The sequence below is a fragment of the Moschus berezovskii genome, chromosome 22 (assembly GCF_049115385.1).
Source record: "Moschus berezovskii isolate FMDL1 chromosome 22, NW_MosBer_1.0, whole genome shotgun sequence".
Lineage (NCBI taxonomy): Eukaryota > Metazoa > Chordata > Mammalia > Artiodactyla > Moschidae > Moschus > Moschus berezovskii.
In genome coordinates, this window is record NC_142481.1 from 5,397,286 (window position 1) to 5,422,063 (window position 24,778).

The window sequence follows — 24,778 nt, forward strand, 5'->3', positions numbered from 1 at the left end:
TGCAACTAGAGAAAGTCCACGTGCAGCAAAACTATATCAGCACAACAGAAAAAAAAAAAAAAAAAAAGACAATGCTGTGGACTGACCGAAACAAAGAGCAGCAGCACTCTTGTTTCCAACCAAGTCCTGGCCAGGTTTATGTATTTTATGTACAGAATTCATAGTCCCTGCTCCCTGTAAAGAGAGAAAAGCCAGCGCAACAATGATGACCCACCACAGCAAAAAATAAATTTTAAAATTATTAAAGACAAAAAAGAAGCCCTTCAATGAGAACTGCATTCTTCTTTATAAAAAGTGTTTCTGTTCCATGCTTTTCATGACATAGCTTCTAATATTTTTGAGAAAAACTTGTATACATCATAATAAATAATACTTAAATCAACACTTCCTCAATGGAAGAGAATGTCAGTCAAATTACTAGATAATCATTTGACAGTAATTAGGCAGTTTACACTTTGTTTAAACATTGTAATATATTTTCTTTCTTTTCTTTGTTGTTCCAGAAAGCGGTTCAATGTGAACAAACAAGACTGTAAAATATAAAGTCTTGAGAAGAGTTTATTTTCACCAAAATTATCAACTTTGCACTATTTATAAATACTTCTACATGTATTAACAGACTGAACTAAAGTCCTAAAGGAACTTTCTTCATGAGCTTAAGGCATGTACTATGTCCCCTGTCATTGTCTTATGTGCATTTTAATCTTACAAGTCTCAAAATAACCTATACACTGGATCATACACTAATGTATTTGTCAGTGTAAGGCACGTAAGAAATAGAAATTAAACATTAAATCTAGGTTACAACACGTGGACAGACAAAAAGAACGCTAAGGAAAAACCATTGACAAAACAAAAGAAATAGCGTGGCATGATTTGGGAGAATAGCATTCAAACGTGTATATTACATAAGACACTGGGAGTTTGATGTATGACACAGGGCAACAGAGCCACTGCTCTGTGATAACCTGGAGAGATAGGCTGGGGAGGGAGGTGGGTTTCAGAGGAGGGAACCTATGTATGCCTATGGCTGATTCACATTGATGTGTGGCAAAAACCATCACAATATTGTAAAAAAACCCAGGAATTTTACTACAACGAACCATGGAGCATATTACTTATATCTAAAATGTGACATCAACACTAATATCCTGTGGAAAACTGGACTTCTATTTAGTATTTATTACCTAATAAATATTTCAAAACATTAATGTTCATTCAGTTCAGTTCAGTCGCTCAGTCGTGTCCGACTCTTTGCGACCCCATGAATCACAGCACGCCAGGCCTCCCTGTCCATCACCAACTCCCGGAGTTCACTCAAAGTCATGTCCATCGAGTCGGTGATGCCATCCAGCCATCTCATTCTCTGTCATCCCCTTCTCCTCCCGCCCCCAATCCTTCCCAGCACGAGTCTTTTCCAGTGAGTCAACTCGTCGCATGAGGTGGCCAAAGTATTGGAGTTTCAGCTTTAGCATCAGTCCTTCCAATGAATACAAGGATTGATCTCCTTTAGAATGGACTGGTTGGATCTCCTTGCAGTCCAAGGGACTCTAGGTTACTGTAAAAATTCATTAAGCAAAAGATAGTAAATAGTAATTTATCTGTTTAGTAAGATAGATAAATAGTAAGCTACTACCAAAAAATCAAAGGAGAAAAGGAAAAATATAAGCATCTGAATGCAGAGTTCCAAAGAATAGCAAGGAGAGATAAGCCTTCCTCAGCGATCAATGCAAAGAAATAGAAGAAAACAACAGAATAGGAAAGAGATCTCAAGAAAATTAGAGATACCAAGGGAACATTTCATACAAAGATGGGCTTGATAAAGGACAGAAATGGTATGGACCTAACAGAAGCAGAAGAGATTAACAGGTGGCAAGAATACACAGAAGAACTGTACAAAAAAGATCTTCACAACCAAGATAATCACGATGGTGTGATCACTCACCTAGAGCCAGACATCTTGGAATGTGAAGTCAAGTGGGCCTTAGAAAGCAACACTACGAACAAAGCTAGTGGAGGTGATGGAATTCCAGTTGAGCTATTTCAAATTCTGAAAAATGATGCTGTGAAAGTGCTGCACTCAATATGCCAGCAAATTTGGAAAACTCAGCAGTGGCCACAGGACTGGAAAAGGTCAGTCTTCATCCCAATCCCAAAGAAAGGCAATGCCAAAGAATGCTCAAACTACCGCACAACTGCACTCATCTCACACGCTAGTAAAGTCATGCTCAAAATTCTCCAAGCCAGGCTTCAGCAATTCGTGAACCGTGAACTTCCAGATGTTCAAGCTGGTTTTAGAAAAGGCAGAGGCACCGGAGATCAAATTGCCAACATCCACTGGATCATGGAAAAAGCAAGAGAGTTCCAGAAAAACATCTATTTCTGCTTTGTTGACTATGCCAAAGCCTTTGACTGTGTGGATCACAATAAACTGTGGAAAATTCTTCAAGAGATGGGAATACCAGACCACCTGACCTGCCTCTTGAGAAACCTGTATGCAGGTCAGGAAGCAACAGGCAGAACTGGACCTGGAACAACAGACTGGTTCCGAATAGGAAAAGGAGTATGTCAAGGTTGTATATTGTCACCTTGCTTATTTAACTTATATGCAGAGTACATCATGAGGAACGCTGGGCTGGAAGAAGCACAAGCTGGAATCAAGATTGCTGGGAGAAATATCAATAACCTCAGATATGCAGATGATACTACCCTTATGGCAGAAAGTGAAGAGGAACTAAAAAGCCCCTTGATGAAAGTGAAAGAGGAGAGTGATAAAGTTGGCTTGAAGCTCAACATTCAGAAAACGAAGATAATGGCATCTGGTCCCATCACTTCATGGGAAATAGATGGACAAACAGTGGAAACAGTGTCAGACTTTATTTTTTTGGGCTCCAAAATCACTGCTGATGCTGATTGTAGCAATGAAATTAAAGGACACTTACTCCTTGGAAGGAAAGTTATGACCAACCTAGATAGCATATTAAAAAGCAGAGACATTACTTTGCCAACAAAGGTCCGTCTAGTCAAGGCTACGTTTTTTCCAGTGGTCATGTATGGATGTGAGAGTTGGACTGTGAAGAAAGATGATCACTGAAGAATTGATGCTTTTGAACTGTGGTGTTGGAGAAGATTCTGGAGAGTCCCTTGGACTGCAAGGAGATCCAACCAGTCCATTCTAAAGGAGATCAGTCCTGGGTGTCCATTGGAAGGACTGATGCTAAAGCTGAAGCTCCAATACTTTGGCCACCTCATGCGAAGTGTTGACTCACTGGAAAAGATTCTGATGCTGGGAGGGATTGGGGCAGGAGGAGAAGGGGGCGACAGAGAATGAGATGGCTGGATGACATCACTGACTCGATGGAGGTGGGTTTGAGCGAACTCCGGGAGTTGGTGCTGGACAGGGAGGCCTGGCGTGCTGTGATTCATGGGGTCGCAGAGTCAGACACGACTGAGCAACTGAACTCAATACCTGTAAGTAGAAAAATGTCTTGACATTCCACTTCTTCAAGGATCAAGTTTAGTAGTCACTGCAGTGGCCCACCTACACTGCACCCTGAAGAGAATGCAGGACGGAGAAAAGCAGACACTATTCCGTGCTTTGGACATTCTAGCCTTGATAGACCAGGAAGGGCAGCTTGGGCCCATCCTCCTTCTCAGCAGGTCCAAATAAGTTTGGGGGATTCTCTCCTGGTTTCAGATCACCCAGTTATTGGTTGAGGACACCAAATTTCATTTGGCGTTATATTAACATATATAGCCCCCAGTTAAAAGATACATGAGGATCCTAGTTGAAAGATACTGGGATTTCCCCATTTCAAAGACACTTAGTGGCACTTCCCTGGTGTCCCAGTGGTAAAGAATCCAACTGCCAATGCACTGGACATGGGTTTGATCCCTGGTCTGGGAGGATACCACGTATCTAGGAGCAACAAGCCTGTACAACACAAGTACTGAGACTGTGCTCTAAAACCTGTGTTCTGCAACAAGAGTAGCTACAGCAGTGAGAAGCCTGCACACAGTAACTAGAGAGGAGCTCCTGCTGGCTGCAACTAGAGAAAGTCCACGTGCACCAAAACCAAATCAGCACAACTGGAAACAGAAAAGACATTGAGTGTTGTGCACTGACCAAAACAAGAAGCGTCAGGACTCCTATCTCCAAGCAAGCCCCAGCCAGGTTTATGTATTTTATGTACAGAATTCATAGCCCCTGGTACAGCCAAAAACAAATTTAAAAAATTATTAAAGATAGAAAATAATTTCCTGTAAAGAGAACTACATTCTTCTTTATAAAAAGTGTTTCTGTTCCATGCTTATAATGACTTAGCTTCAAATATCTTTGAGATAAACTTGTTTACATCAAAACATATAATACTTAAGTCAATACTTCTCCGTGGAATGGAACATCAAAATTACTGATATCATTTCATGGTAATTAGGCAGTTTATTTTCTTTAAATTTGAATGTAGTTTCTTCCTGTTCTTTGATGTTTCAGAAAGCTCTGTCAGATGTGGACAACAAAGCAGAATGTAAAATATAAAGTCTTGACAGGACAGAGTTTATTTGCACCAAAATCATCAACTTTGAATCACTTATAAATATTTCTATATATATTAACCTATGGAGCTCAATTCCTAAAGGAAATTTCTTCAGATTTTTAGGGCATGTACTATGTCCCCTCTCATTGCATTATGTGCATTTTAATCTTACACATCTCAAAATAACCCACAAACTAATGTATTTGATAGTGTAAGGCAGGGAATAAATGTAAACTAGACATTAAATCGGAGAAGGAAATGGCAACTCAGGGACGGGGGAGCCTGGTGGGCTTCCGTCTGTGGGGTCACACAGAGTCGGACTTGACTGAAGTGACTTAGCAGCAGCAGCAGCAGACATTAAATCTAAGTCACAACATGTGGACAGAAAAAAAAAAGGTAAGGAAAACCTACTGAAGAAACAAAATAGCATGGGATGATTTGCGAGAAAAGCACTGAAACATATATATTACCATGTATAAAATAGTCAATGGGAGTTTGATGTATGACACAGCACCCAAAACCACTGCTCTGTAAAGAACTGGAGGGATAGGGTGGGGAGGGAAGTGGGTTCAGGAGGGAGGGAATATATGTATGCCTATAGCCTATTCATGTTGGTGCACTGCAAAAACCATCACAATATTGTTTAAAAAAAAACAAATTGTACTACAGATGACACTGAACTATGGAGTATATTACTTATTTCTATAATGTGACATCAATAGTTTAATATCCTCTGGATATTTAGTATTCCAGTTCAGTTCAGTCACTCAGTCGTGTCCGACTTTGCGACCCCATGAATCACAGCACGCCAGGCCTCCCTGTCCATCACCAACTCCCGGAGTTCACTCAAACTCATGTCCATCGAGTCGGTGATGCCATCCAGCCATCTCATTCTCTGTCGTCCCCGTCTCCTCCCACCTCCCAATCCCTCCTAGCATCAGACTCTTTTCCAGTGAGTCAACTCGTCGCATGAGATGGCCAAAGTATTGGAGTTTCAGCGTTAGCATTTATTACCTAATATTTCCGAACATACAATGTTCATTCAGTTCAGTTCAGTGACTCAATCATGTTCAACTTTTTGTGACCCCGTGGACTGCAGCACAAGAGGCCTCCCTGCCATCCATCACCAATTCCCACAGCTTACTCAAAATCAGGTCCATCGAGTCGGTGATGCCATCCAACCATTTCATCCTCTGTCATCCCCTTCTCCTTCAGCCTTCAATCTTTCCCAGAATCACGGTCTTTTCCAGTGAGGCGCTTCTTCGCATCAGGTAGCTAAACTATTGGAGTTTCAGCTTCAGAATCAGTCCTTCCAATGATTATTCAGGACTGATTTCCTTTAGGATGGACTGGTTGGATCTCCTTGCAGTCCAAGTGACTCTCAAGAGTCCTCTCCAACACCACAGTTCAAAACAATCAATTCTTCGGCACTGAGCTTTCTTTATAGTCCAACTTTCACATCCATATATGAGTACTAGAGAACTTTGACTAGACGGACCTTTGTTGGCAAAGTAATGTCTCTGCTTTTTAATATGCTGTCTAAAAGAACAAGCATCTTTTAATTTCATGGCTGCAGTCACCATCTGCAGTGATTTGGGAGCCCAAGAAAATAAAGTCTGTCATTGTTTCCATAGTTTCCCCATCTACTTACCATGAAGTAATGGGAACGGATGCCATGATCTTAGTTTTCTGAATATTGAGTTTTAAGCCAATTTTTTCACTCTCCTCTACCACTTTCATCAAGAGGCTCTTTAGTTCTCCTTCATTTTCTGCCATAAGGTTGTTGTCATCTACATATCCGAGACAATGGATGTTTCTACAGGCAATCTTGATTCCAGCTTGTGCTTCACCAACCTGGGCAATTCTCATGATGTACTCTGCATATCCTTGAAATAAGCAGGGTGACAATATACAGCCTTCACGTATTCCATTCCTGATTTGGAACCAGTCTGTTCTTAAATGTCCAGTTCTAACTGTTGCCTCTTGACTCGAATAGCTGTGGAAAATTCTGAAAGAGATGGGAATAACAGACCACCTGACCTGCCTCTTGAGAAACCTGTATGCAGGTCAGGAAGCAACAGTCAGAACTGTACATGGAACAACAGACTGGTTCCAAATAGGAAAAGGAGTACGTCAAGGCTGTATATTGTCACCTTGCTTATTTAACTTATATGCAGAGTACATCATGAGGAACGCTGGGCTGGAAGAAGCACAAGCTGGAATCAAGATTGCCGGGAGAAATATCAATAACCTCAGATATGCAGATGACACCACCCTTATGGCAGAAAGTGAAGAGGAACTCAAAAGCCTCTTGATGAAAGTGAAAGAGGAGAGTGAAAAGGTTGGCTTGAAGCTCAACATTCAGAAAACAAAGATCATGGCATCTGGTCCCATCACTTCATGGGAAATAGATGGAAAAACAGTGGAAACAGTGTGAGACTTTATTTTGGGGGACTCCAAAATCACTGCAGATGCTGATTGCAGCCATGAAATTAAAAGACGCTTGCTCCTTAGAAGGAAAGTTATGACCAACCTTGATAGTATATTAAAAAGCAGAGACATTACTTTGCCAACAAAGGTCCGTCTAGTCAAGGCTATGGTTTTTCCCGTGGTCATGTATGGATGTGAGAGTTGGACTGTGAAGAAAGCTGATCACTGAAGAATTGATGCTTTTGACCTGTGGTGTTGGAGAAGACTCTTGAGAGTCCCTTGGACTGCAAGGAGATCCAACCAGTCCCTTCTAAAGGAGATCAATCCTGGGTGTTCATTGGAAGGACTGATGCTAAAGCTGAAACTGCAATACTTTGGCCACCTCATGCGAAGAGCTGACTCACTGAAAAGACTCTGATGCTAGGAAAGGTTGGGGGCGGGAGAAGGGGACGACCAAGAATGAGATGGCTGGATGGCATCACTGACTCTGTGGACATGAGTTTGAGTGAACTCCAGGAGTTGGTGATGGACAGGGAGGCCTGGCGTGCTGTGATTCATGGGGTCGCGGAGAGTCAGACACGACTGAGCGACTGAACTGAATTGAACTGAGGAGGCAGGTTAGAAGATCTGGTATTCCCAATTCTTGAAGAATTTTCCAGGTTGTTGTGATCAACACAGTCAATGGCTTTGGCATAGTCAATGAAGCAGATGTTTTTCTGGCACTCCTGCTTTTTTCAGTGATCCATTTGATGTTGACAATTTGATCTATGACTCCTCTGCCTTTATTAAATCCAGCTCGAACATCTGGAAGTTCATGGTTCATATCCTGTTGAAGCCTGGGTTGGAGAATTTTGAGCATTCTTTCGTGAGCATGCGAGATGAGTGGAAATGTACGGTAGTTTAAAGATTATTTGGCATTGCGTTTCTTTACGCTGGAATGAAAACTCTCCTTTTCCAGTCCTATGGCCACTGCTGAGTTTTCCAAATTTGCTGGCATGTTGAATGAAGCACTTTTAGGATTTGCAATAGTTCAACTAGGTGAGTGATCGTGGTTATCTGGGTACTGAAGATCTTTTTTGTATAGATATATAACGTTCATTAGGCTACTGTAAAAATACCTTAGGCAAAAGATCAGTGCAGTTCAGTTCAGTCGCTCAGTCGTGTCTGACTCTTTGCGACCCCATGAATCACAGTACGCCAGGCCTCCCTGTCCATCACCAACTCCTGGAGTTCACTCAAACTCATGTCCACAGAGTCAGTGATGCCATCCAGCCATCTCATTCTCTGTCGTTCCCTTCTTCTCCCACCCCCAATCCCTCCCAGCATCAGAGTCTTTTCCAGTGAGTCAACTCATCGCATGAGGTGAGCAAAGTATTGGAGTTTCAGCTTTAGCATCAGTCCTTCCAATGAACACCCAGGATTGATCTCCTTCAGAATGGACTGGTTGGATCACCTTGCAGTCCAAGGGACTCTCAAGAGTCTTCTCCAGCACCACAGTTCAAAAGCATCAATTCTTTGGCGATCAGCTTTCTTCACAGTCCAACTCTCACATCCATACATGACCACGGGAAAAGCCATAGCCTTGACTAGACGGACTTTTGTTGGCAAAGTAATGTCTCTGCTTTTTAGTATGCTATCTAGGTTGGTCATAACTTTCCTTCCAAGGAGTAAGCGTCTTTTAATTTCATGGCTGCAATCAGCATTTGCAGTGATTTTGGAGCCCCAAAAAATAAAGTCTGACACTGTTTCCCCATCTATTTCCCATGAAGTGATGGGACCAGATGCAATGATCTTTGTTTTCTGAATGTTGAGCTTCAAGCCAACCTTTTCACTCTCCTCTTTCACTTTCATCAAGAGGCTTTTGAGTTCCTCTTCACTTTCTGCCATAAGGGTGGTGTCATCTGCATATCTGAGGTTACTGATATTTCTCCCGGCAATCTTGATTCCAGCTTGTGCTTCTTCCAGCCCAGCATTCCTCATGATGTACTCCACATATAAGTTAAATAAGCAGGGTGACAATATACAACCTTGACGTACTCCTTTTCCTATTTGAAATCAGTCTGTTATTCCATGTCCAGTTCTACCTGTTGCTTCCTGACCTGCATACAGGTTTCTCAAGAGGCAGGTCAGGTGGTCTGGGATTCCCATCTCTTGAAGAATTTTCCACAATTTATTGTGATCCACACAGTCAAAGGCTTTGGCATAGTCAATGAAGCAGAAGTAGATGTTTTTCTGGAACTCTCTTGTTTTCTCCATGATCCAGTGGATGTTGGCAATTTGATCTCTGGTGCCTCTGCCTTTTCTAAAACCTGCTTGAACATCTGGAAGTCACAGTTCACATACTGCTGAAGATAGTAAATAGTAATTTATCTGTTTAGTAACATAGATAAATAGTAAGCTACTACTGTCTTCAACAACCACATGAACAATGGAACATATGTGTAACATACAGGAATGTTAAAAATTCATAGCATGTGTAAACATTCAGTGTTTTCTTAAACAGTCTCACTGTGGTTTTTTGATGTTTGACTACTGACTCCTTTAGACTTTAAAAACAACCACTTCCTGTGCTGCCTCTCTGGGCAGGCTCAGAAAAAAACTAAGGCTTCCCTCCTTTGATACCAACTAGCAGTTCACCAGAGCAAGAACCCTCTCTTCCTTGCCATATAGTAATCATCTTAACACTCCAAGAATGGAACCATTCCTTTTTAAGTTTTCTTTTCCCAACAACATGGAAGAGAAAAGGAACGATATACTTAATTGAATGCAGAGTTCGAAAGAATAGCAAGGAGATAAGAAAGCCTTCATCAGGATCAATGCAAAGAAATAGAGGAACATAGAATGGGAAAGACTAGAGTTCTCATCAAGAAAATTAGAGATACCAAGGGAACATTTCATGCAAAGACAGGCACAACAAAGGACAGAAATGGTATTGACCTCAAAGAATCAGAAGATATTAAGAAAAGGTGGCAAGAATACACAGAAGAACTATACAGAAAAGATCTTCATGACCCTGATAATCGCAATGGTGTGACACCAACCTAGAGGCAGACATGTGAAATCAAGTGGGTCTTAGGAAGCATCACTATGAACAAAGCCAGTAGAAATGACAGAATTCCAGTTGAGCTATTTCAAATCCTAAACGATGATGCTGTGAAAGTGCTGCACTCAATAGGCCAGCAAATTCGGAAAACTCAGCAGTGGCCACAGGACTGGAAAATGTCCATTTTCATTCCAATCCCAACAAAAGGCAATGCCAAAGAATGTTCAAACTACAGCACAAAGGCACTCTACACGCTAGTAAAGTAATGCTCAAAATTCTCCAAGCCAGGCTTCAACAGGACATGAACCATGAACTTCCAGACGTTCAAGCTGGATTTAGAAGACAGAGCACCCAGAGATCAAACTGCCCACATCCAATGAATCATCGAGAAAGCAAGATACTTCCAGAAAAATATCTATTCTGCTTTACTGACTATGCCAAAGCCTTTGATTGTGTGTACCACAACAAACTCTGGAAAGTTCTTCAGGAGATGGGAATACCAGACCACCTGGCCTGCCTCATGAGAAATCTGTACGCAGGTCAAGAAGCAACAGTTAGAACTGGACATGGAACAAGAGACTGGTTCCAAATAGGAAAAGGAGTACATGAAGACTGTATATTGTCACCCTGCTTATTTAACTCACATGCAAAATACATCATGAGAAATGTTGGGCTGAAGGAAGCAGAAGCTGGAATCAAAATTGCTGGCAGAAATATCAATAACCTCAGATAGGCAGATAACACCACCTTTATGGCAGAAAGAGAAGAACTACAGAGCCTCTTGATGAAAATGAAAGAGGAGAGTGAAAAAGTTGGCTTAAAACTGAACATTCAGAAAACTAAGATCATGGCATCTGCTCCCATCACTTCATGGAAAATTAATGGTGAAACAGTGGAAACAGTGACAGACTTTATTTTCTTGGGCTCCCAAATCACTGCAAATGGTGACTGCAGCCATGAAATTAAAAGACGTTTGCTCCTTGGAAGAAAAGTTATGACCAATCTAAACAGCACATTAAAAAGCAGAGGTATTATTTTCCAACAAAGATCCGTCTATGGTTTTTCCAGTAGTCATGTATGGATGTGAGAGTTGGAATAAAGAAAGCTGAGGGCCAAATAATTGATTGCTTTGATCTGTGGTGTTGCAGAAGACTCTTGAGAGTCCCTTGGACTGCAAGCAGATCCAGCCAGTCCATCCTAAAGGAGATCAGTCCTGGGTGTTCATTGGAAGGACAGATGTTTAAGCTGAAACGCCAATACTTTCACCACCTGATGAGAAGCACTGATTCATTTGAAAAGACCCTGATGCCGGGAAAGATTGAAGGCTGGAGAAGGGAACGACAGAGGTTGAGATGGTTGGATGGCATCTCTGATTCAATGGACATGCGTTTGACAAACTCCAGGAATTGGTGATGGACAGGGAAGCGTGGCATGCTGCAGTCCATGGGGTCACAAATAGTCGGACATGACTGAGCGACTGAACTGAACAGCTTGGAAGTCTACCATGATTCAACTAGAAAGGTTCAACAGTTAACATCCATTCTCATAAGAGTTCAACGTATGGCTTCATTTGTCTCAAAATCCAAACCAAACTTTGAGTTTGGTTCCATCTTGTACTTTAGGTGACTGCAAAGTAACAAGAACCAACATTTTGGGGACCAAATATATGAAATTTCTAGTTTATCAAACAAAAAAATTCCCATCATATAGTGTGGATTCTAAACTATTTCTGGGTCTTCTCTGGTGCTCAATGGTAAGGAATCTACCTGCCAAAGAGGAGACATGGGACAGATTTCTGATCTGGGAAATTCCTACATGCTTTGAAGATATCCTGCGAGCCACAACTATATGAACAATAATAAATGAATAAGAAAAAATAATTTCAGAATGCTCCCAGCTCAAAAAGAGCTATCACTTTTAACCTTATTTCCAAAGATTTTTATTTCCTAATTTTTGCACACTTATTATTCCTATTTTCACTTCATGTAAATTAGGCACATGCTATTAGTTTCATTTTGGCACAAGCAGACATTGTTCCATTATGGACAGAGCATGGTGTAATAACTCAAGTGCAAATTATTAGTATATAATCCCCAAATTGTCTACTGTTTGATGTCGTCATGAAAAGAAATTCTTCTACATGCTTTCTACCTGGAGAGCCTTTGGTGCATTCCTAGTTTCTGTTAGGAAGTACTGAGGTGGCGAAAAACTGTATTGTTGGAAGAAACATGATCCATTCAGGGTTATGGGAAAAAGGACACAAATGTTATTAGATCACAAGACTTATTATACATTCTGAAGAAAACAGAGGTACAAGATAAATGGCAGCAATCAATGATGAAACAGGTATACACACATACTTTTCCGGTTCTTTTGACTCCATTTCTTTCAATTTCCAAGAATAAGTTTCCATTAATCATTTATATGCAATGGCAATGTCAGTTAAGGGAGAAAATGAGCAGGATTTCCCTGCTATAATTTCTCTCCCATAATCAGTCTTCAGTAACCTGTCAACTCCCCTCCCATGAAAAGCCCAAGTCCCTTAATGACCAGGTTGTTCTTTGCATAGGCAAATGGTACATCATTCAGTCCTATAACCATGGTGGCCTGTGTACAGAAGGCCATCCTGAACATAATGAGCATGCTGAGTCCTGTCACGGCTTTACATGGTTTTCTGTCCCTTGCTGATCCTAATTCACACAACATTGCATTGGACATTTTAGTGTCCCTGTTTACCCATGAAAGATGGATATTAATGAAGCACACCTAATGAAGTCTGCCCCTCCATCTTACTGATTTCTTTGCAGAAGTCATCATGAAAGTCCCTAAGAAAGCTATAAAAGTTTTCAAACCTTGAGAAAATGTCATAAAAAATAATGTCACCTTCTCAAGAAAACTCCAGTAATTAAATACACACTGAAGATTAGGGGTCATTACCACAGGTCATGAAGTTGCAACACACTTAACATAATTATTCTGCCATAATATAGTAGGTTAATTGTTGGAAAACTAAAGATTTATTAATTCTAAAATGAATCTTCTCATGTGATCTGTTGTAAGATTATCCCAAAATTTTACGAAAGTTATTACAATTCTAAGGATTCTCCCCAATATGAATCTTGGGGAAACACGTTTTCTTAAATGTGTTTCCAAATTTGGTGTATCTGTACAGTTTGTGACCTGCATGAATCACCTCAATATGCCCAAAGTGTGAATAGCTCAAGAAAAAATTCATTATTTCTGTAAACTTCCCCTCTCAGTTTCCATCATTTTGATCTTTGGGTTAAAGATTTAGTGTGCACATTACTTCCGTGTGGTTTCTCTCAAAGACGTATATTCTGAAGTCTAGTGCACTCAGAAGCCTGCAGAAAGCTCTACCCCATCCAATTCCAAGACTCCTCTTTACTATGGAGTCTTTGTCTAATCAAGTCAAGCTGAAACTTTCTCCACCTACATTGCATTTGTAAAGCACTGCTCCAGATTTTTTCCCAACTTTGATGTTTGGGTAAAATTCTTTCCACAAATATTGTATTTGTGTGATTTATCTCCAGGATATATGTTCTTAGATACCTAAAGAGGGAGCAGTAATTGTGACAACTGCCATAAAGCTGCATTTCTAAGTATAAAGTATTTGCTGAACACTGAGATACAGGGAGCACCTAAAAGCCTTGCCACATATTCTGCACTGGTAAGCTTCTCTGTAGTATGGATGATCCGATGGTTGGTGAGATGTGACCCCGAGTAAAGGTTTTACATACTCATGTCACTTGTAAGCTTTCTCTCCATAGTGACTTCTTTACTGAAGCCTGAATTCGGATTGTTGCCTAAAAACCTGACACACTTATTACATTGATACAGTTTTTATCTAGTGTGAATATTCTCAAGAAGCCTAATGTGTAAACAAAAAGCCTGGCCACACTGATTACATTTGGAAGTTCTCTTGAGTATGGGTAGTCTGATGTCTTTTTAGACCTGAATGCCAATTGAAGGATTTGCCACACACATATTTGGACGGTTTCTTTGCCTTATGAATTCTCTGATGATAGGAATGATCAGTCCTTTATTGAAATCCTGGTCGCACACATAATATGACTTCCTCTACTGGAGGACTGACTGTGCTCTGAATGTATGGATTATTGCCAGTGGGCATTTTCTCACGTTTTATAAAAAATTGAACGCCTTCCAAAAGCCTTACCACATGCATTATGTGGGTAAGATATCAATTCAGAATTACCTGAGGATTAGGTCTGAATAGAGAATCAAGGCTTTGCCACATCTACCACAGTTTTCCACCAGTTTGACTTTTCTGAAGACCAAAAACTTCATATACTTTACTGCATTCACTACAAGTTTTCACTTCACTACTGATTCTCAGATGTCTGCAAAGTCATTCCTTGTGGCAATTCCATTTATGTGGCTTCTCTCCTGTATGAACTGCCGAATGGTCAATTAAGGCTGAACATGAAGTAGAAGCTTTGCCACATTCATTTCACTTGTATGCTTTCTATACAGTATGAAATCTCTGAAGAATTATAAGGCCTGAACTCAAATTAAAGGCTTTGCCACATTCATTACATTTGCACGAAAGTGCTTCTCATAATTGTTCCATTTGTAGCAGTATTCTCCACTATGAATTATCTGATGCTTCCTATGATGGTCATTTCAAGTAAAACACTGGCCACATACATCACATTTCTACGCTAACTCTCCTGTATGAACTACCTGATGGTGAGTTAAGGCTGACTGTGCACTAAAATGTTTGTCACCATTGTTTCAATTGTAAGGTTTATCTTTAATATGAATTCTCCGATGAACTGCAAAGTTTGCGTTTAGATTACAAGCCTTGACATTGAGATCACATTCATATTTTCTCTGCAATATTAATTCTCTGATGAATTCCATGTTGTGCACTTCAAGTAAAGCATCAGTCACACACATTTATATGGTTTCTCTCCAGTATGGATTTTCGATAAACTGCAAGCTTACCAATATGAGTAAAGGCCTTGCCACAGACTACATATTCATATACTTACTCTCCAGTATGAATTCTCCAATGACCTGCAAGGTTTGCAGTTTGACTAAAGGCCTTGCCACGTCCATCTAACAAAGGGTTTCTCTCAAATATGAGTTCACCAATGAACTGCAAAGTAACAGCTACAATTGAAGACTTTACCCATAGATACATTTCTGTGCTTTCTCTCTTGCATGAACTGCTTGATGGGAGGGTTAAGGATGACTGTGCACTAAAACCTTTGTCACAATTTGTTAATTTGTAAGGTTTCTCTGCAGTTTGAAGTACTTGATGAATGCAAGGGCTGATCTGAAACTAAAGACCTCGCCACATACATCACATATTTATGCTTTCTAACCAGTGTGAATTTTCCGGTGAGATATAAGCCTTCCATTTACTGTAAAGGCCTTGCCACATACATCACATTTATATTGTTTCTCTCCAATATGAATTTTACGATGAGTTCTAAGGCTGCCATTTACACTAAAGGCCTTGCCACATATATCACACTTATATGGTTTCTCTCCAGTATGAATATTCCGATGAGATATAAGTCTCCCATTTACACTAAAGGCCTTGCCACATACATCACATTTATATGGCTTTTCTCCGGTATGAATTTTCCGATGCAATGTAAGGCTTCCATTTACTCTAAAGGCCTTGCCACATATGTCACATTTATATGGTTTCTCTCCAGTGTGAATTTTCTGATGAGTTCTAAGGCTTCCATTTACACTAAAGGCCTTGCAACATACATCACATTTATATGGTTTCTCTCCAGAATGAATTTTTCGATGCGATGTAAGGCTTCCATTTACTCTAAAGGCCTTGCCACATACATCACATTTATATGGTTTCTCTCCAGTATGAACCCTCTGATGAACTGCAAGTTGTCTGCTTTGAGTATAGCCACGGCCACATACATCACATTTATATGGTTTCTCTCCAGAATGAACTTTCCGATGTGACGTAAGGCTTCCCTTTACTCTAAAGGCCTTGCCACATACATCACATTTATATGGTTTCTCTCCAGTATGAGTTCTCTGATGAACTGCAAGGTAACACCTGGAACTGAAGACTTTGCCACAGAAAGTACATTTATGTGCTTTCTCATGTGTATGAACTGCTTGATGTATATTTAAGGATGACCGTGAAAGGAAATGTTTGTCACAGCTGTTACATTTGAAAGGTTTCTCTTCAGTATGAATTCTCCAATGAGATCCAAGTTGTCTCCTTTCAGGAAAACCACGGCCACATACAGCACAATTATAAGAATTCTCTCCTGTATGAATTCTCGTGTGAATTCTCCAATGAATTACAAGCTGTGACTTTCGAGTATAACCATGTCCACATACATCACATTTATGTGGTTTCTCTCCAGTATGAACGATTTGATGAAGTGTACAGCTATCTTTGCGAGTAAAGGCCTTTCCACATACATCACATGTATATGGCTTCTCTCCAGTATGAACTCTGACATGAATTTCAAGTTGTGATTTTCGAGTATAGCCACGGCCACATACATCACATTTATATGGTTTCTCTCCAGAATGAAGAAGCTGATGAAGTGCATGGCTTTGTTTCCAAGCAAAGGCCTTTCCACACACATTACATTTATATGGCTTCTCTCCACTATGAGTTCTCTGATGAACTGCAAGGTAACACCTGGAAGTGAACATTTTGCCACACAAATTACATTTGAATGCTGTCTCATCTGTTTGAACTTCCTGATGTTTATTTAAGGATGACAGTGCAAAAAACAGTTTTCCACAGCTGTTACATTTGTAAGATTTCACTTCAGTATGAATTCTCCGATGAATTCTAAGTTGTCTCTTTCCAGTAAAGCCACAGCCACATACGTCACATTTATAAGGATTCTCTCCAGTATGAACTCTCTGATGAATTACAAGTTGTGACTGTCGAGGATAGCCATGGCCACACACATCACATTGATATGGTTTCTCTCCAGTATGAAGCCTCCAGTGAATTGCAAGTTGTCTGCTTCGAGTATAGCCATGGCCACATACATCACATTTATATGGTTTCTCTCCAGTATGAAGGATCTGATGAAGTGTGTGGCTTTCTTTGCGAGTAAAGGCCTGTCCACAGAGATCACATTTATATGGTTTCTCTCCAGTATGAAGGATCTGATGAAGTGCATGGCTTTCTTTTCGAGTAAAGGCCTTTCCACATGCATCACACTTATATGGCTTCTCTCCAGTATGAACTCTCTGATGAATTCCAAGTTGTGACTTTCGACTATAGCCACAGCCACATATATCACATTTATATGGTTTCTCTCCAGTATGAGTTCTCCCATGATTTTGAAGGTGTGTCTTGTGCTTAAAGCTGTAGCCACATACATCACATTTATATGGTCTCTCTCCAGTATGAACTCTCAAATGAATTTGAAGGGCTGTGTTCTGTTTAAAGCTGTGGCTACATACATCACATTTATACAGTTTCTCTCCAGTATGATTTGTCTGATGAACTGCAAGGCTCATATTATCATTAAAGTCCTTGCCATATACGTCAGTTTTATATGGTTTTCTTCCTATATGGATTCTTTGATGTCCAGTGAGTTCTGAGTCCTGAAGAAAGGTTATGCCATACTCATTACTTTTGTAAGATTTTTTCTTGTGTCCTTCCTGGTCTGAGGCCTGTTCTGAGGAATGCATAACAGCACACTCATGTTTATGACAAATGCCTTTGCGGACACTATAAGTTCTCTGACTTGGCAAACCTGAGGGGCTACTGTTGATATCTGTCACAACTTGACTATATTCAAAAATTGTCCCTTCAGTCTGATGTATCTGCAATTCATCATGAAAGTTTGATCGGTGCCTTTCAACAGCCTTATCTCCTGCATCATTTCTACTCTGATGATCTCTTCCACCAGTGATACTTTTGTTACAGGATATAAATATTCCACTGTCTCTTCTTTCATCATCCGTCCACAGATTCTCAAAACCATCCACAGTTTCCTGTATCTTCCTCAGGGAATAATCTTTAATTTCATGCATTTCAGCTCTTCCAAACATCACTCTTTGAAAAATTTCTCCTTTTCCATTGTTTCCTTTAGCTTGTAATTTCATGGTCATAAGTATACGAGACACATCTACAAGATATAAAGAGCCATAGGTCTCCTATTAATTAAAATTCATAAATAAATTCTTTCATGTTGAACACATGATATTAAACCAATAGTCACACCAATCCTGAACAGTATTATGAATCTTCCCAGTGATGAACTAAAAATATAAGGAACACTAAATGACTCACTGGAAAAGACTCTGATGCTGGGAAAGGTTGGGGGAGGGAGGAGAAGGGGACGACGGAGAATGAGATGGCTGGATGGCATCACCAACTCTGTGGACATGAGTTTGAGTGTACTCCGGGAGTTGGTGATGGACAGGGAGGCCTGGCGTGCTGTGATTCATGGGGTCACGGAGAGTTGGACACAACTGAGCGACTGAACTGAACTGAACTGAAAGGAATAAAACTCTTTACAAAAAAAAGAGCGATCACATAGAATTCAAATTAATTTTAGGGTTGCCAAGTTTCAAAGACACAATCAGGAAAACATTCATTTTATGCAAACCCATGTCACGTCTCAAAGAAAAAGATCTTTCCCAACATGATCTTGAAGCTCATTCTACTTGGTATTAAACACACTTCTCTCTCATAATTGAGAATAAAAAATAGTAAAAATTACATGGACGGGGAGACTGGTGGGCTATAGAGCATGACATCACAAAGAGTCAGACAGGACTGAGCAACTGAGCAAGCAAGGATCAGCAAGGCAATACACTGTAATGGTAAATAATCCAAAGGAAGCATTCTAACGAATATTGTAAAACATAAATAAATGGCAGTTGATAACTGCTCAACAAATATTGCATAGTGAAAATAAACAATTGTTGAAACAGTCCCCCTTCCGTCCCCATCACAAGCCTTATGAGATCTTAGTTCCCTGACCATGGATTAAACCCAGGATCACTGCAGTGAAAATGCTGAATCCTATCCACTGGACTGTCGGGGAATTCCCTAAAATAATTTTAAAAATAAACAAAAAAAACAAAGAACGGTTTTATAAATACCTCTTATAAATCTATCAGTAGATAGACATTCAACCATTTTATAACAAGAAGCGGTTCATGTCCGGTTATACAGTCTAAAACATAAAGACTCTCATTTTTAAATGACAAAGAATTAATAAATGAAACATTCTCGACTTAAATAACAGCCATTCACTATCACAATTGCCTATCTATACAGTATCCTTCACTACTCGGTTCATCGGCTCCAAGAGACATGGAAAGTACAAGCTTTGAGGCGTTCCTTATGGCTGAGAGGTAATGAATTCGCTATAAAAAAGCAATATTATTTGAAAACCTATTAACGAGAGTCAGACACAAACTCTTCAGAACAAAATGCAAACTGACAGTAAACAAGATGTAATGTAGACAGACATGTCACAATAAGCATGACATGAAGTAAATATGTATTTTAAGCAAAAGTAAGGTTTGAGGCAAATTTCCTGATGGTCCAGTGGAGAGCATTATATGCTTACAATGTAGGGGGTACAGATTCCATCCCTAATGGAGAACTAAGATCCCACCTGCCACATGGCTCAGTAAAAAAAAAAGTAACTTCTGACCATGTGGTAAAACAGTCAAAATTCTATGACACCTACGAGCACTATTTACCTCAAATTTTCAAATACAGGTGGATTCACAGGGTTCATGTACACAACTCCGGGGCACGTGAAAGTAATGAGCAAAGCAGGACTGAAACCCAGACCTATAGATTCAAACATGTTCTTAACCACCAGGGCCCGCTTGGGCAGAACTGATTACAAAAGGTTACAACAAACTTCAGGACTTTAAAAAGATAAGGTCAAGTGAGATACAAGAACTGATCTGTGTAACTAACAGCCTTACTCAGCCATCTCACCTATAAATGGTTTCCCAAGTACCACCCCCCAACATATCAATACAAGTCGTATCCTGAAAATGGGGTTTAGTGGATGACCACGGGTCATTTTGTACAGTATGAGCATGGAGGGAACCCAGAGCCTGATTCATGTACCCATCCCATGCAAGACTGAGGATCAAAGAGAAGATCTCAATGTCCACAGTCCATACAGGTTTCCTGAGTTACAATCACAGAAGATCCAAACCACATTTCTATTAAACACACCCCTGAAGGTTGTGGCAAAAGCAGTAACAACAGGAATAGCTGAGGGTTCTGAACAGGAACACAGCTTGAAGGCAGCTCTGTGTAGGATCTGAGACACCAAATGCAATCAAAGATTGGACATTCTCTTCCCTTCTTCCAGTGAGGGTGTCCCAAAGGCAGCAAATAGGAAGAGAACCAGGCTGGTTTCAGGAATTACAGCTCTGGAGGTGTTACCACTGCTCTACATGGACCAAAAAGTGGACATCCCACAGAATCCAGCACAGAAGCAGGACAAAGAGGAATTAGATTCCTTTGAAACACCTAATCACATGCTCCCCAAAGTCAAGCAACAACATTGACAGGAGTCAAATGACACACTGCTACAGATCATAGAAAGATCTACCCGTTGGGACCTCTTTTCTTGGGGTCCACTTTCCATAAACCTCTCTCTCCTTTTTTTTTCAAATCACTTTTTAAACTTGTAAACAGCCACCTGTAAGTCAGAACGAATTTCTTCTCCTTAATAAAATGTAATTTTCCCGTAGGAGACAGATGGGCTCCAGACTGGATATCTACACTCACTCACCCTTCTCTCTGCACTCCCTGAGACAAGAGACAGCTGGGCTCCAGTTGAGGAATCTATAACAAACACAGGGGAAATAGCCGGTCTTTGTCTCTTACCTCAAGGGAATAATCATGGCAAGGACAAAGAAAGGGAAAAACCCTGTCTATCAAGGCAGACACTACACATGTGCAGAAAGGTTGCTTGAGGTCAATTCAGAGGGTAATCCAGGCCATATTGAGTCTTACTTTTCCCAGAAGCCTTCACTTCGAGGTACATCTTGGTTAGGGTGTGCGTTCACACCCCAGGGGAGGGTCCTGAGACAAATTAAACAGAGGGGAAAAAGGAAGGTGACTGGCCAGAGGAGAGAGGAAGTCCTAGAAACTGTACTTTTAAAAAGAATTGACACTTTCCAAAGGTGGGGCTGTCTCTCTCAGCTAGCCCATGCGCCTTTCTGCATGTACTTTTCCTTTCAATAAACATTTTCCTTTACTCTTTACCTGTGCCTCGTCATCTGGATTCTTTCTTGACTAGGCACGCAAGACTAGGGACCTTAGCCCTATCTGTTGGCTGCTGTGGTCCAATGGTCAGGATTCTCGGTCTGGGAAACGAAGACCTTGCTTCCAGTTTCCATTTGCTTCCACTCATTGCTATGAGCATCCAAACTCAATTTCATTTCTCACATCTTTTTTACTGAAAACACACATCTTACTTTCCTTAAGCAACCATGAACTGTGCTTTCTATTAGCATTTTCTACATTGGTGAACATAAATACCAGTGATAACTTCTAAAAACATTTGCTTTCTTATAGAGAGCACCTCCGGGTAGCACCAAACATATTCATCAATAGTCCTAAATCTCTGAGTGCAATATAATAGAAGTATTACACAATGTGGATGACTCAGTTCAGTCGCTCAGTTCAGTTCAGTTCAGTCGCTCAGTCGTGTCCGACTCTCCGCGACCCCATGAATTACAGCACGCCAGGCCTCCCTGTCCATCACCAACTCCCGGAGTTCACTCAAACTCATGTCCACAGAGTCGGTGATGCCATTCAGCTATCGCATTCTCTGTCATCCCCTTCTCCTCCCGCCCCCAACCTTTCCTAGCATCAGTCTCTTCCAGTGAGTCAACTCGTCGGATAAGGTGACCAAAGTATTGCAGTTTCAGCTTTAGCATCAGTCCTTCCAATGAACACCCAGGATTGGTCTCCTTTAGAATGGACTGGTTGGATCTCCTTGCTTAATTAGATGAGCAAACATTAATACTAGATATTTAATACTGAATATTTCCCAGTTCACATGAACCTGAAAATCATTTAGGGTAATTTTTCTTTAATTGATTTGTACGCACTTAATGTTTTTTTGTTTTTTCTTTTTAATTCATTTATCATTTTTGGCTTCACTGGGTCATCATCACTGCTCTGGCTTTCTCTCGTGTTGAGCAGGGACTACTCTCTAGTTGTGGCAAACGAGCTTCTCAGTGTAGCTACTTCTTTTGTGGACCACGAACTCTAGAGCATGTGGGCTTCAGTAGTGGTGGTGCACAGGCTTAGCAGCTCTGCGGCATGTGGAGTCTCCCTGAACCAGGGAGTGAACCCGTCTTCTGCATTGACAGGCGGATTCTTTACCATTGAGACACCAGGGAAGCCCAAGTGCTTCCTTTCTTTTAAAGCCAACTGAATAACAGGTCATTTACAAATAAACCTCAGCAATATTATCCAAAAAAAAAGACACACACTGAGACATGCATAAATCCAGACAGATTTAAAATGTCTCTCTGACTCTACTGGAGTTGGTATCATTTCCTCCTCCAGGGGATCTTCCCAAGCCAGCGATTGAAACCACATCTCCTGCGTTTCCCACACTGGCAGGCAGCTTCTTTACCACTAGAGTCATCCGGGATCCCGGGTAAAGGTTAACTTCAAGCTTTTCTATAGGCAGGGCTTTTAAAAAGTTAGCTGTTTTTATTCCATATGCAAAAAGAAATGATTCTTTACTTTCAAAAAAAAAGGAAAAATCATTTTATCCAGTTTTCTCCAGAGTCTAAAGAATATCACAGCAATCCCTGCGTCAAAAACATTATCTTCCCTTTCTATAGTCACAGTTTTATATCTAAAACACAGAGCAAACAGTTCTCAAACTGACTGTGATTAACAGGGGCAGATGGATGATAAAAACCATAGACTGTCCCTCTGAGGAGATGGGGGTCTTCACTTGATCAGAAGAATCTGAAGGGGTAAAGAAACTTGCTAGAGTGGGGGCAGGATTGGGGGAAACTGGGCACCCGACGCCACTGAGACGGGGAAGTTAGAAGGGCACTACCTGATAGAAAGGGAGACAGAAGGGTTGGGAGGGGTCAAAGGCCACAACAGGACAAAGATAACGGAGACAGAAAAGGCAGCAAGGGACACTGTTAGAGATGTGGGCCAGCTCAAGAGAGAGCCGACTTAAAAAGTGAGGAGCTGATCAGCTAATATATAATTTGATAATATAATATGGACAATCATCCTCACTAATTGAATAATTCTGTTTCCAGTTGTAACTTCTCTTCAGACAATTTTAAGCTTGCTTTATGTACCTCATGTACTTCCTTGGTGGCTCAGCTGGTAAAGAATCCCCCTACAATGCGGAAGACCTGGGTTCGATCCCTGGCTTGGGAAGAACCCCTGGAGAAAGCAAAGGCTACCCACTCCAGTATTCTGGCCTGGAGAATTCCATGGACTCTATAGTCCATGGGGTTGCAAAGAGTCTGACATGACTGAGAGATTTTCACTTTCATTTTATGTACCTCATGGTAGGAGGGAGAAGGATCCAGCCTCTCATCCAGCATGGCATTCTTATCCTTTCTCAATGGGTGACAGTCACAAATATTCAGTAACTTCTAAGGGTACAGCCCTCTCTAAGGTTCCAATTCTCATACCATCTAGTGAAGACGTCCCACGTATTAGCTAACTAGTAGAAAGGTGAATCAACCCATTAGGAAATAAAAACTTCATCAACCTTAACCTCTTTCTTCTTAGAGTGGCATTTTGTCTCACAAATACTGCTCACAGGGCCAATTAAAATTTTGCCAAAAGCTGTCACTTTCATCTCAGGCTCAAAGATTTGTTAACAAAATAAGCCACTCGTTCTGTAGAAATATATAATACAAATACTTATTATAGAATTATCAAGCTGACTTTCAATATGCTAACATTAAAAGCAAAGAGAAATACAAACAGCAGAAAATACATCACCAAATTGGGTTCTGACCAACATCCAGACGCAAACAGCCCTGGGAAGCCTCGGGACACAGGCCCATCTGGAGACCCAGTGGGGAGAAGGTCCCAGACAGCATGTTAGGGTCATGGGTGAGTCTTCAAAGATTGCAGTTTGGGGTTCTCGCTTATAATCCCAGGACGCTGTTATCATCAGCAATTTGGGAGCAAATAGCACCTCTGGTTTTATGTTAATGCTAATTGTTTGTCTTACAAAACCTATAATGTTGCTAAGCCTGGGCATGAGCAGGCAAGGGACCCTCCAAGGGCTCAACAATCTCAAGATTTGTCCCCTATCTTATCTCTGGTGCTGCAAGCCTTGCGCTCACAGCGGGCAGTCAGGGCAGTCACAGTCAGGGCACTGTCCAGCCAGGTTAGAAGCAAGCTCAGAGGCCTGCTTTAGAGAGGACCTAAACCCCGTCGCTCGTGCTTTGCCAGGTGTAGAATCCCACCTCTTCTGTCAGCCAAGAAGGGATTTAAATTATAGACAGAAAAATATTCACAAATTAATTTACTATCTGCATCCTATTGAATGCACAGAAAACAGTATAATATACAATAATAACATGCAGATACCTGGGTTTCCCCGGTGGCTCAAAGGTAAAGTATCCACCTGTCACCCTGGAGATGCGGGTTTGACCCCTGAGAAGGAAATCCCCCTGGACGAGGGCATGGGAACCCACTCCAGTATTCTGGCTGGGAGAATCGCATGGATAGAGGAGCCTGGACGGCTACAGTCCACTGGGTCACAAAGAGTCA

General features: G+C 40.9%; 1 protein-coding gene across 1 annotated transcript in view; it reads right to left on the bottom strand.

The window, feature by feature from the left end:
- Positions 1-8,438: 8,438 nt before the first annotated feature.
- The window catches only part of LOC129546432 (uncharacterized), a 31,611-nt gene continuing 15,271 nt past the window's right edge, over positions 8,439-24,778 (bottom strand). The window contains exon 4 of the mRNA XM_055411376.2: positions 8,439-18,137. Coding sequence (XP_055267351.2) covers positions 15,373-18,137 — 2,765 coding nt within the window. The 3' untranslated portion in view covers positions 8,439-15,372. The remainder of the gene's footprint in view (positions 18,138-24,778) is intronic.